This window comes from Talpa europaea (genome assembly GCF_964194135.1).
Source record: "Talpa europaea genome assembly, chromosome: 14".
Lineage (NCBI taxonomy): Eukaryota > Metazoa > Chordata > Mammalia > Eulipotyphla > Talpidae > Talpa > Talpa europaea.
In genome coordinates this window covers 34,696,132-34,710,667 of record NC_140082.1, presented here as the reverse complement: position 1 = coordinate 34,710,667, position 14,536 = coordinate 34,696,132, and the positions used below count along the sequence as shown (strand labels likewise).

General features: G+C 38.1%; 1 protein-coding gene across 2 annotated transcripts in view; it reads right to left on the bottom strand.

Moving 5' to 3' along the window:
* Positions 1-14,296, bottom strand: part of PRKCQ (protein kinase C theta) — a gene marked incomplete at its 5' end in the record, with an annotated part of 65,441 nt that extends 51,145 nt beyond the window's left edge. For both annotated transcript variants that reach the window (XM_084253781.1, XM_084253782.1), the window contains 6 exons: positions 775-860; positions 956-987; positions 2,128-2,290; positions 7,007-7,067; positions 10,483-10,682; positions 14,179-14,296. In XM_084253781.1, the coding sequence (XP_084109907.1) occupies positions 775-860; positions 956-987; positions 2,128-2,290; positions 7,007-7,067; positions 10,483-10,682; positions 14,179-14,296 (660 nt within the window). The remainder of the gene's footprint in view (positions 1-774; positions 861-955; positions 988-2,127; positions 2,291-7,006; positions 7,068-10,482; positions 10,683-14,178) is intronic.
* Between the last annotated feature and the right edge of the window lie 240 nt (positions 14,297-14,536).

The window sequence follows — 14,536 nt, the reverse complement described above, 5'->3', positions numbered from 1 at the left end:
TGGGATAAAATAAAATCTGCTTGGCCTCCCTGGTGGCACAGAGGGTTAAGATGCAACCTATGAAGCTGTCCACAGCCACTGCAGCATGAGTTCAATCCACCACCTGCCAGGGAGCAACCCACATGGCGCAGCAGACCTCTCCTGACTCACCCCCGCTCCTCTCAGCAGTGTACTTTGGTCAATCTGCCTGTTCTGTTTCCCACTCTGTCTCTGGTGAATCCTCTCACCCTCCCACACCCCTATCCTATACCCCAGCTCTAGTATGCATAAATAAATAAATCTTTAAAAATAAAAAAATAAAATCTACTTGTTTCCAGGTGATAGGCCATAAAATTTATTCTAAATCAAATACTTGCCTCTTGACATAAGAATTAGAAATCTGTTATCATCTCTTACTAACCTTGTAAATGCTTACAATCTGTATTTTATAATCAGTTTCCCTTATTTAGTCTTTAACTCTCATTTCCAGCTATAGATGCCACAGGAGTTTTCCTTCTACAATTGATTAAAACTATGCCTTCTGGTCACTTTCTATTATGTTTTTTTGGGAAAAGTAGAATCACAAAAATTTTTCTTATGCATTTCTTCTTCTTCCCCTAAGTTTTGGATTCAGTCACAATTACTGACAAGGAAAGGGCTTTACGGAAATTGATGTTCATTGATAAGCATAAGGATTCAAGTTCAGACATTATTAAAAAGAATTGGTGGGCTGTGAAATTTAACATCTGGATAAATCATTATATGTCAGAGAAAGAGAGGACTCTCAGTACATACCATGGTTTCTCGGCTGTTGATGGCTGATCCTGTGCACTTAGCGATAACTTTGTCAATACACTTCTTGTGGATTGCGGCATTGCATTCTAAAAAGAAATGATTGCAGCTTAAGATTTTCAGAAATTAGGGGACAAAAAAAATAAAAAGAAGGACAATAACACAACAAACCCTTCTTACTTACGTCGGCACTGGTAGCCCTGTTTGTTCAGACCCCTGCAATAAAGCACATTGACTTATTTGGATGGTCACACTGACAGCAACACTAGATAATGTGAAAGGTTACATGATCTCCTGGCCTCCTACAACCAAAATCTGAGCAGCAGCCCTGGCCTCACATTGGCTGGGAGGGATAACATGTAATTTTTATTTTAAGCTGCTATGTTAAATGTCTGATAATTAAATAAATGAGGAGCTGTTGATTTTCCTTTCATTTGCATATTTTTCAAACATGTAGAGATTAATATGCCAGATTGAAATGCATTGCAGACTCCTAGTAGCAAATTTCCACATCTTGTACTTAAAATGCATTGTCTCACAAAGCTCACTAGATGAGTAAAAATATTTTATTTTCTATTTCTAGTAACTGAGAATATTTGCAACGAAAAATTCTGAAGCTTAGGACCAATTCCTGAGTAAAATTCACCATGTGTTAGAAAGGCAAGAGGTTCAAGTTATTATATGAAAACAGGTTGACTGAAATCCATCAAAGGTTGAACTTTGGATACCCTGATTAAATTGGGATTGTGCATTAATGGATTCTGCAGTAGCCCAAAGGGAAGCACATCCTGTTAAGAGGCAAAAAATCTGAGAGCCAGAGAGAGAAGTCCTTTCAAGTCTCCACTCTACCATAGCCTTTGCTGTGTGGTTAGTGAGGCTTGAACCAATTTCTGTCCCAGGGCTGTTAAGACACCCAAGAGCCTTGTAAACATCTAAATCCATTAGCTCCAATGGGAAAGTGTTGCCTATTGCAGGCATTAGTTCCAGAGCGGTTGGCTGTTGAGGTGGTGAAAATTTCGACTGTGAAACTGGGCTTGCAATAAAGATGTCTCCTTCTGCTGTTTCTTCTCTTGCAGCCCCAGCAGCCTCCCATTTCATTAGAAAGTAGAGTCCTTTGAGCCTTTTCCTGATTGGACCTGGCTTCCTTGCTCGGCAGGAGCCACATTATGAAAATCTTTTATAGAATAACAACTTTCAAGCCTTCTCAATCTAGGTGAGGCCACTGAAAACTCTCAGATAGTATTCCAGCACACATACCACCCCCTACCTGTACCCCCAAGGTGCCAGGCTTGGAAGGGTAAAGATGCAACAAAATGCATAAGCCTGAGCTTGGGGTGAAATGCAGAATTACAGTACCAGACAAATTCATGGCAGACAGAGCAAAATGTGGGTTGTGGGAAGAAGGTGGCTGTAAACTCATGGCACTTGACATGATGGACTTTGGCCTGTTTGATGGCTCCTCGGCGGTGATGCAAAGCAAAGAAGCCTTCAGTCTCAAATTCACTCATGTCCTTCGTGTCTGTAGGAAGAGAATGGGACAAATTGAAGCTTCATCGTATGGCTACCACAGGCATACGGGGGAGGTTGGAGAGATGATAGGGAAGTAAGGCAGATATGGAATTAGACAGGTGCCGAGCACCTAGACCAGCAAAACTCTTAAGTGCTTATTAAGGTCAATACAATACTTACTTTCTTTCCTTAATTCCATAATATGTAATTATCTTAGGGTATATTATTATAGGATTGAAACAATGAGGTTGGAGCATTGGCTCAATCGTTCACTCCTCTTTGACTATGCTAAGCTATCCTTTTTCAGTTTTAAAATCAGCGGTCAGAACATTCAAGGTATTTATCTATCTCTCCTATTCACTGTCAGTGATGAGTCAGCCAGAAAAGGCAGGAAGTGGCAAAGAGTTTACTGCCTCTAATTCTAGAGAAGAATGTGGTTACTGACAGCAACTTGGGAAAGACATTTTTTTAGGTCCCACAATATTTTATGTCTGGTTGGTACAGTTGACTAGAGGATGCTGGCCAGACTTGAGAGTGAGGGCACAGGACTTTGGGAAGTTGTCTGTGCTCTGCTCCTTGATGTCCACAGTCAATCAGACACACAAACTATTGATTACACAGGTCAGTGTGGAAAGGAGTGTGGAAAGGAGTAAAATATTAACAGATAATTATAATTTTTTAATGTCTAGATAGTGCTGAACATTGCCTGTGCTTCTACATCAAACCATCACATTCCCATTGTCTGTTACCCTGGGCTTATGGGTATTAGTGAAGGTACTTTAGGTAGTCACTATCCAGAGCAGAGGATATCTTTCTAAAAGACTAAAAATTCTGAGAATACTGGCTATGCACGCACTGAAACCCAGGCCAAAGAAAACACATACCAAGATAGTCACAGCCAGTGAAAACTGCAATATGTTAGAATAACAGGTGAACACTAAAGACATAACATAGTCCTCACTAAGATAAGGATAATGAATTTAATGAGTATGACTTAAAGATCCAGATTACTTTTCTATTCTTTTATTTTTACAATGCAAAAAAATGGAGGCTTAGTAAGAAATAAGGGGCTTATATATTTCACAAATGTATTGAGTTAACAATATTTAAACTATTTCCATTTTGACTAAGCAGTGGCAGAAGTTTGAGAAATGACCCTGCCAAGGTACCTTACCTCCCATATCCCTAATATTATGGCTTGGCTAGAAACACATTGGGTAGACAAAGGCAAATAGATAGAGAGCCCTTCCTCAGGAATCCAGCCAAATCTCAAGAGAAAGTTTTGACCTGGAGTCTTCTCCACAGTGGTTCACAGGTCTGTTTTATGGGAACTCCAAGAAAAAGATCATTCCCAATAGACATCTAAGGTGTACCACTGAAGGGCACAATAGTTTAAGATTAGGTACTTCACGTCTTTTGATTTGGACGTGGGCTGGAAAGAAATAAGCTTTGGTGAATGAATGAGGGGCTAAATTTAGGGTCATCAAAGCAATCACCTTCTTTCACAAGTTCTGGAATAAATGGGATCGTCTGTTTACAGTTTGTTAGTTGACTGGCTATAGTGGTCAATTGTTAGTAAAATTTGGCTCTTTGGTCTAGATGAAATGAACTACAGTATAAAATTTTAAAATTCAAAGGATGGAAGTATATTATTCTGGATCCCTATCTGTGTTACTGTAAAAAATTATATGTGTGTGTGCATTATGTATGTGTGTAGTATTGCAATTTTTTTTAAAGTACTAGAAGTGAATTTATTTCCCTTGTTCCTTCCTCTAAATAGTTAGGGAATCCCCTTTACCTTCTAATCATTTTGAGCATTATGAGAGAATGCATGTATAAAAACTCAATTTCTTCAATTCTTCTGATATTGACTATGCTTATTTTTTTTATTTTATTAGTGGTTGGTATTTTTTTAATTTTTTAATTTATTTTTTAATTTTATTTTTATATTCCCCAAACAATTGCAACCCCCTTATTTTGATCCCAATCCCTCCTCCCCCGCCACCCCCATAAAGTGTCTCTGGTTCTTAGTTGTTTGTTGATTTTGATTTTTTCTTTATTATAGTTATTCTTTTTCCTGGTCCCTTATTTAGGTTTTCTAGATTCCTGCTGTGAGTGAGACCATCCGGTATTTTTCTTTTTCTTTCTGGCTTATTTTGCTGAGCATGATCCCTTCTAGCTCCATCCATGTTGCTGCAAATTGCATGTGTTTATCTTTTTTGAGTGCTGAGTAATATTCCATTGTGTATATGTACCACATCTTCATGATCCAGTCATCTATTTTGGGGCATTTGGCTTGTTTCCAAAGCTTAGCTATTGTAAACAGTGCTATAAACATAGGGGTGCAGATGCTCTTTGGAATTAATGTTTCTGTGTCCTTTGGGTAAATACCTAGGAGTGGAATTGCTGGATCATATGGAAGCTCTATCTTTAGTAGGTTGAGGAATCTTCACACAGCTCTCCATAGTGGTTGGACCAGTTTGCACTCCCACCAGTAGTGACTATGCTTATTTCTGAAGTAATTTGCTCTTCTACTTATTTAATAACTTGAATACATTCATTGGGTTTTATATGTTTGTTTTTTTTTTTTTTACAAAATGGTTCTCTTATCTATTTATTTAGTCTAAATTCACTTGTTTGTAGTTAAACCGCGAGTTTCCTGAGTGGCTATGAGCAGATTGCTACACTGAAATATTAGATGCTACTCCTGACTTGAAGCAGCTAACAGTCAAGTCAAGTAGTCATGGCACTAGCCAGCTAAATCAGAGGTAGTGCAGGGTGGTGTGGAAAGCCTGGGAGGTGTGCATGCCCACATGTACACATATAGAAAAAGGAATTATAAAAGATATGACAAAGTGGTTTAAAGTGCTGCTTGAACAGCATGCAGAGGCAACTGAAAAATTAAGAGAACAACAAATAATAGCACATCTGTGAGCTAAGAAGTGGGGTTCTCAGCACTTACTGATATGATATCTCAAGGGAGTTGAAGACTAGAAAACAGGAATTTGTTTTGAGAATTCATACTCTTAGAGAAAGTCATTTAGCAGTTTGATCGAAGTATAGACCAGACTCAGGGTTTAAAAATTGATAGCATTGTAAAGAAATGGAGACTGAAACTACTATAATGTTGAATGTCATTTATATCTCAGTTTTAAAAAAAGTAGATGGAGTCTCAACTTGTGTCCAGATTTAAAAAACTGTAAATACTATTTTGTTCTTAAAAAACCTTCCTGAGCTTGGATTATTGCTGCTTGTGAATTATCCTTGGTTTTGACCCACCTAAATTTGCTCTCTCATTCTAAGAGAAAATTCAAGTTCCACAGGAATAGTGTGAATAGTCAAGAAATTGTTTTTCAAACCAGGGATCTTTAAAGCATTTACCTAACAAAAATACTTGCATTCTGAAGGGAGACTTTCTTCAGTTTACGTTAAGCCATGGTTTGAACTGATGGAAAAAGTATACTTTTGTTTATGTAAGAAAGTAAACATTTTTTGGTATTATCACTTAGGCCAGTACTTTCACTTTTTATCCAGCTAGTTATTTAGGTATTTAAGAGTCAGTCTCTTACTTGGTCAACTCAAAAATGGCTCAATGACATGTATATAATTGGAGCCTCCAAAAGAAAAAAGAAAAGTTTAGTGGATATTTTTCCCTCCTTAGGAATTTTTTCTTCTTTTTAAAAAACTTCGTTTTGGAAAATCTTAAATATGTACAACATGGAGGAAATATTATAATCAATTTCCAAATAGCAATCACCCAGCTTCACCAATTACCAATACAAGGCTACTCTCTTCAACACGCCCCATGCACTTTCCTACCCCCACCAGTGGGCTATTTAGAAGCAAATCCCTGGTATCATATTATCTATAAATATTTCAGTATGTATCTATAAAAGATGACCTCTTTTCAAAAAACATAACCACAGTATCATCACATCTAAAAAATTAATAACAGTGCTTCGATATTATCATCTATCTGATCTTCATAACATGCCTTTTCTTTTCAGTGTGTTTTCTGAATCTGAACCCAATGTAAATCTATGGTAAGCAAAACCCCAGAAAGCACCATCCACCTCTCAAACTTGTTTCTTGTAGTAAAACTAATTTAGGAAAAGGTGAATTTGGTTTCTTTTCAGTAAATTCATATAACCCTTGTGAGGTTTATATTATATTAAACAGAATATAAGTGTCATGGAAGAACCGAGAAGCTGTTCACCAGGACCACGCACTCTACTTGTACATGCAGTCTGTATGACCCATGTCAGGTGACATGGAAGCAAAATACCTTAGCAGTGCATTTGTTCCTTCTTTGTTCCTAAAAAGACTTGAGGTGACTAACTTAAAGCATTAGTATTTTGTCACTAGTGTTTTCTTACTCATTTTGTGTTCTATTGACAGTGTGATAGCTTGTTCTGTCACATCATTTATACATAGACAATGTGTACACACAGAGTCCCTTGTTTTTACATTAAATCCCCAAACTAAAATAAAGCCCTAGCCATTAGAAACTAGTGCTATAAATGGTTTTTATTTCTGTATTGCTACCTAGCCCACATAATGTATTGTTAACTCCTGTGGGAGCACCACTAAAGATTTTAAGAAAATTCCTTTTGCTTCCATTTTTCTGAATTCTTTCCTAAGCAGTTGCTAAAGTACAGTCAGTTGCAGATGAGGAGAAGGGACACACCCTCTTCACCCCCAAACAGGAAGAAGAAATGTCACTTGCCACTCATTTCCAGAAAGTATCTTGCGTTCATTAGCATTCGGCCTTGAGGTTTCAGCTCTAACTGGTTGAGAAGAGAAAGAAACGTCAGTCAGAATGTGAAACAAGTCAGAATGTGACATAACAACTGGTGCCTTGAGTGAGGGCAGGAGATTTCCAGTGCAGAAACCAAGCCTGGCTCCCTCTCACTTCACTCACAAGTTATCATGGAACAGTGCATACAGCCCTTGCTTTACTACAACACCTTTGCAACTCATTCATTTTACTGGGAGGTCAAAACTTCCACAAGGAAGAAACAAAATTCTACAACAGATTTCATTTGATTTTCTTGCCCTGTGCTCCTTATCTGAGGAGTTCTAAAATGGCAGGTTTAGTTCTTCTTATTTATTTATTTGCATATAAGAATTGGGGTACAGACCAGAGGTGTGTATGTGTGGGGTGAGAGGATTCACCAGAGACAGAGTGGGGAACAGAACAGGTGGATTGACTGAAATACACTGCTGAGGGGAGCAGCAGGGGAGACAAGAGAGGTCTGCTGAGCCATGTGGGTTAGCTCCCTGGTCAGGGATCAAATTTAGGTCCTAAGGGTAATAATGCTGAGACTTAGCCCTAGGCCACCAGGGAGGCTCCCAGGTTCAGTTCTTAGGTGAAAGAATTGAGGGTGGAACTGACTCACTCAAGAAACAAGTAGCTCACTTTGAAAGGAAAGATCAATTTGGCTTTGAGAGTCGCCACCTTCCTCTCCTTTTCTCCCTCTATCCCTCTCCTCCTCCCCCTTCCTGCCACCCCACCTCTCCCAAATCCCTCCAGGTTAATCAAGACGATAAATAAGAATGGCTTTTTTTTTTTCTTTCACGTTGGGAGACAGTTTCCTTGGGAGAGTATTGGATAATCTAGTAAAGAAATTTTAATTATATTGGTCCAGGAAGGAATAAAAACATATTTTGGTATCATCATGTAGAAGGGACTAGAACAGGGTGACATTTAAGGAATGATGCAGGACAGCATATTATGTGACCTAAGAAGGAAAATGGCAAATCTAAGATAATCTGACAACTATTGCTATATACTATAGTCAAACACTATATTATTAATACACCAAAAAGAATAAAACAATGAACTGAAGGTCATTAGTGACAATTAATGGTTAACTGGAACAACTGAAAAATAGCTTTAGTGTCCACTTGAACCTGGGATTGAGTTTGAATTGTGGCTAAATAATTTCCTAGCTTTATAAGTTTGTTCAAGTCACTAAGCCTTCAAGGATTTATGAAAAATGGACATAGAAGTCACTCTGATGTTATGCATCACTACTATTAGAATTTTATATTAAATTAACTTGTTTGGTCAGTTATACACTATCTTCAACAGATGAATAAAAAGAGAAGGGCCTTTGACATCAATTATATATATATATTATTGTTCCCTGGGTTGTGAAATAAGTAATAAAGATAGAGGTAAAAATGGAACTAGAAGAGCAAGCGATAAAGAGCAACTAAAATGGTGAAAATTTATCAATATTCAGGAATTAGTGAGATGGAAGAAATTAAACCTGTCAACTGTGGGAAAAACTATCCATGGAAAGTCATATTCCATCATGCTTTGTGAGTGATTTAGGAGGTAGCTACACAAACAGTTAAAACCTTGGGAAAAGTGAAGGTGGGTCTCAATGTGGTGTTTAGAAGTTAGAGGTATCTGTGGTGGTAAAAAGCAAACCAGAAAATATTAATTTTGAAATAGTGACATTTTCAGAAAGCAGATTTCAACAGAAGCAACATTGGAAAATGCAAGTCCAAAACAACCAGTTAGTCCTGAAACACCGTATATAAAAGTAAATTAAGAATTAGCCTTGAAAGAAAAAAAAAAAAACAGGTGATAAATGGAGGCTGTGAGTTAAATGAGGCTCTGAAGGCCACCCAGGGCTATGGCTAACTAATCCTGGAAAATTAAAAAAGTGGAAAGTTTGATAATCATAAAAGCAGAAAGGGCCCTCTCCATGGCATCGCGGGTTGAGCACAGCACTGTAAAGCTGTCCGTAGCCTCTGCAGTGCAGGTTCGATTCCTGGCCAACCAGGGAGCTACCCAAATGGCTCAGCAGACCTCTCCTGTCACGCCTGCTGCTCCCCTCAGCAGTGTATTTCAGTCCGTCTGCCTGGTCTGCTCCCTGCTCTGTCTCTGGTGAATCCTCTCACCCTCCTGAGCCTCTGGCCTGTACCCCAGCTCTTGTATAAATAAATAAATCTTAAAAAAAATAAAAACAGAAAAAGCCTAGATAAGAAATCAAATACTACTCTAAGAGAGATAGAAACAAAACTTTTTACCTTTGAATCCTAACAACAGGAATTAAAAATTAGTTATCCTTTCATTAAGTGAGAAGGAAATCAAATAGCATGTTACTTTTAAATTTAGGAATTTGGTGACTTTTTTATTAAAAAAAAAAAGGGAGAAAGCAGAAAAGTCAATGGGAATGAGGGGAAAACAGGGAAAATCTCCTGCACTTTATCTCTTCTTTCTCCAAGCCTAGCCAGAAGCCTCCCTGCATTGGGGCCAGCTCTAGTCTCCACCCTCCTCTCTCACCTGGTTTGTGTAAACCCAATATATCCATCCATCTATAAAGACCTATATCTATCTATTATATCTATATCTACTATAGATACATATAGTAATTTTTTAGGTCAAAGATACAAAAATCTTGATTTTTTTTACTTCTCTTGTTCCTATTTTGAAACCCATACCTTGAAAATCTTTTGTATAGAATTCTTAAAAGTCTGAGTTGTAGGAAGAAGCAGAACTGTGAGATTATCTCCTTTTAAATAAATGAGAAACATTTGCAAAGATTTTCTGGGGTTTAGATCATACATATAGAAGTAGTTTTTACTGTTATATATTCTTTTTTTGGGGGGTCAAATTTTCATTATAAATTTGGATTTTTTTATTTTTTCCATTTAACATTTCAGAACATTTGCTATCAAAACAGTTAAAACCTGTTTTCAAAAATTTGATGTGGTAAAATGGTTTATGCAGGATGTACTTTTAGTACAAAGTAAGTTAAGGAATACATTATGGCTGGAAAAAAATAACCTAGGGATTGGTAAAGTATTCTGAAAAACCAAACATTAAATCAATTTCTGCTCAATCCTCTTATTTTCCCTGTCGTATTGTACAGATAACATGATATCTATGCGATATCTTAATAGATCAGTTAGGTTCCCAAATTAGAGAGAATTTGTAATTTTTCTGACCTTACTTTAATAGTTATAAATCAAAAACAGTTTTTCATAGTACAGGAGAATTTTTTTCACCTTATGTAGGAATCAAAGAGATTTGAATATGTCAATATGTTCTCTCCACCATAATGGAGGCCACTTAATCATACTTACAGGATGACATTGAAATTTTCAGCTAGTCTTCAGCTAATATGGTACTTAACACTTAATAGTCCATATACTTTAAATAAAGCTCCCCACTTGGATACTTACCCATATTTCTGTCTTCCCATTGTTCTTCTTACATCTCTCGGCCAGGGAGTAGAGCTCCACCGTGGTTTCGGATATTAGGTCCACATTTTTGCCCTTCACAATGATCTGCATCACTCTTCCTTTGTTGATATGAGCATCAAATGTGCTGTCCCAGGGCGGGTACATGGTTGGCTTCTTCTGGATGTACATCTGCCCATTCTCTAGGTACAGGAAGGCATGTTCTCATTACACTTTTAGCCAACTCTGGGAAATAACTCAGCAGCATTTCACATTCCCTCTGCTCTGTTTGTAGGATATTTAATTCCTTTGAGAACACTATAGTAACACATCAAACAATTAGAGACAACATAGGACTGAATGAGACTGTTTCCAGCTCTACATAAAAGGTAATGTCTTTCAAAGTCAATTAGGATAATTTAAGCAACAAAGATCCAATCATGGCTTAGACTGATGATAATCTTTCCCTTGTCAACAACATCCAAGTTGGTTGACTTGGATGGCAATCACCTGAGCAGTAAGAATTGGGGGGTGAGCCTGGTGTATTTGGCAGGGTTCAGTGACACAGATCTTGTTTTTTACATTTTATACTTTTCTGCCTTTTGGGGCCCTCCTTTGTTAATCTATAAAGGGCTGTCATATGGCCCATGAATTTCACCGGTATTTGAAAAAGTAGTGAAAACAAACAAAAATAACCCAAAAAACCTGTATTTATCTGAATGACACGGGCAAAATGTCACAAGTGTGCCTTTAAATAGATTCTTACAATTTTCCACCTGCTATAAATACACTTTAAAATATAATGAACTCACATTTCCTCCTCTATTTCTCAATTGAAGATACATTTTACATATACCATGCACCCCAAGCAAAGTCCACCACCAGGGAAGTAGATCTCTTATCCACAGAGCCAGCAAAGTGGGCACTAGAGGGAGGGCAGGCAGCTGGAGTCCTGCAAATGTTTAGTAATTAGAACCATGCTTAGGGTGATCGGTACAGGGAAACCTCTCAAGAACCACCAGGTGATGGGGGAAGAGTTTACCAGTAGGGTTAAGTGGTGGTGTCCTGTCTTCCATCCATATTTCTATAGTATTTATTCTTTAATCATTCCTGAAACAAAAAGCTGTCGTTGTACTTGAGTGCTTGTTTCTTGTGATAATAAACAGTCAGTGACAGATTTAATAATTCAGAAGTGTTGATAAGGCAAAAGAGAAATTCCCTTAAAGCAGAGGGAAACAACAGTTCTGATGGCCCTTTCTCTCTAACACACAAAGCTAAAACAGAATGGGCATTTGTTAAGCTGCTATTTTGGAAGTATACAAAGAGTTAAACAAGCTGAAATTTCAAATTCAGGTAAAGCTGGCTGTCAGGGGTACAAAATTGAGCACTACTAAAGGTGGACTAGGAAGAGGAAGATGTTTATGACTTGGTTAAAAGAAGCCTCGCTGGAGATTGGGCTTTTTAATTTTTTCAAATTAAATTTAATTTTTTTTAATGGAGGCAACACTAATCTATAACATTGTACATACTTGACAGATACAGGATGACACCCTTTGGGGGTATAGCTCAGTGGTAGAGCATTTGACTGCAGGATGACACCCTTCAAGTGTATGTTTCCATATCACACCCACCACCAAGGCACCTACAGTGAGGTTGGGCTTTTTAAATGCTAATGGCCATATTAATTATCAGAATAACATTTTACTTCCACGGACTTGAAGCCTCTCCTTTCAACTATAACCATCCCTGACAAAGGTGCCCATTCACTCTCCAGGCTCTGACAAAGGACAGGCCCAGGCCCTTCTCCAGCAGGGCTGTCACTAGGTTTGTCATCACCTATAAAGAGGATGAGAACTCAGGATCCCCTCTACCTATAGGACCCGACCCTCTCCAGGGGCTCACAGGCTGTCAGTACCATGTCCTGTTTGTCCCTGTTTTATGGACTCATCATGGAAAATACACCCCAAAGATTGGAACAATTCTATAGAAGCAAAATCTTTAGAAGTAAAACTTCTATATATCTATAGTTAAAATTCTATAGAAGTAAAACTTGAATTATAATGTTCAGAGTGATTTCTTTTCAGAATAAAGCCAAAACAAAATCAAAAACAAAAATCTCCAAACTCTACAGGCTAACCTTTTGAAAAAACAAAGTTGCCTCCTTTTTTGACAAGGTTCCTTGATCCACATGGCTGATTAAACCAAGTTCAAAGGCAAGGCCAAAAGAAGAAGAAGAAATGAAAAAAACAGACTCTCAGGAGGCAAATGTCAGTGAGACCTGCGGTTGTAAAAAGAACTGGATCCAGGAGACCCATTAAGTCAAAAGCAGCTTTGAAAAACCCAGACATTTTATACTTCAAAGATTTCTATGACATTTGAAAGGTTTTAGATTGGGAGCAAGTGCCATTCTCACTTTTAACTAAAGAGGAGAGAAATCTGTGCACCAGGGAAACCAAGATGAATTCAGACGTCTACTCAGCTTTGATGCACTCACAGTGGCTGGAAGGATGAAGTCAACCGTGAAGCAGGAGACTTTTAAGAGAGGTAACAGCCAACACAGTAGGATTTGGAACCCCGGAATTCTGAACTGAAAACATCTGGCTAGAGGTTCTCGATTGCAGACTAGGGTTCTCCTGCCATTTGTAAATGTCACCTCCTTTGAGACCCTTTAGGACTACCTTATGATATACACATATACTATACTTTTATCTCTATAATAACACACATCTCCATTCTCAACCCTCCTTTCCCCCTTTGCTCTGCTTTAATTTTCTGAACAGCACTTGTTATTATTATATTTTTGTTTATTTTCCATCTCCTCAGGTAGAATAGAAGCTCTAAGGAAAAGTTTAATGGCACTGATATTTGCTCAACTTGCATCCTGCCCCAGTGATAATCACACTTAAATCCAAAGTATCTGCTGAAACAAGAAATAGGGAAATGTAATGAGCCTAGGAAAATCGTGGGATATAAACTTCCTCCTGTCTTTCTTTGAGAAAGTTCTTAAGAATTGTAAATGCAAAGACAGGGTTCAAGGAGGATGGAAGCAGGCTGAAGTGACTAGGAAAGATTCCCAACAGAATAGGATCATTTTAACTGATGATCTAAACCCACAAAAGCAAGCTTGGAGGGCTGTCACACTCCTTGCCACTAACTACCCATAGATAGTTGAATTTGACAAGATATGACTATTTTCACTCATCCAGGTCTTAGTAAACATAAAAGTAAATTTCCTGAAATTTGGGTTGTAATGGTTAATTGTATATTTATTTGTAACATTCATCTAAGCTTAGTCACAGAAGCAGGAAACCATCTTTAGAGTTAATTTTAGGGTGGTGATGCAGACTGAATCTATGTGTAATCATTGACAACAACCAGTCTTAACAATACAGGTCCCATGTTCTATTTTAGTTCATGTGTTGATTTTTTTCCTGTTGTCCTCAGCCCACTGCCCCTTTTCTCTGTTCATGTGGAAATGGTTCAGTGAAATAGAACATGAGCAGGAGACCTGGGGCTAGTTCAGAATCTATCACTCAGTTCATTTGCCCTTGAGGAAGAACTGACTTCCTTGGCATCAGTTTCCTGAATGATAAAATTAGGTTGAACGAGAAGACCTTGAAGATCCAGGACAGCCTGACTTTACAGTTCATGGCAGGATCTTCCTTTGTACCCCTCCCCTCAACGCCCACTCAAGCTTACCCGATTCAACATACTCTTTGACGAGCACAGCACAGTAAGGGTTAACAGCCTCTCCCTGACATGGCTGGCAGGATCCACAGTCAAAGTTGGACAAACCAATTCGAAGAAATGGTGACATGGTTGCTCCCTGCAAAGTGACAAAAGACAAAGGCTGTTTTTGGACCTTAAAACATATTTTTGGTGTACCCTCCCCACTTAACCAGTGCTTTATCACAGACAGCCAAAGCCTCAAATGGTTCAACTATCCATTTGAACAAATGCATTTACTTCCCCTTTCACAAAGTATTTTATTGGGCTCACACCAAACCACAGACTGACTTGCAAAGAAAGAGGCTTTCTGGAAGTCTGCAGTATCCAA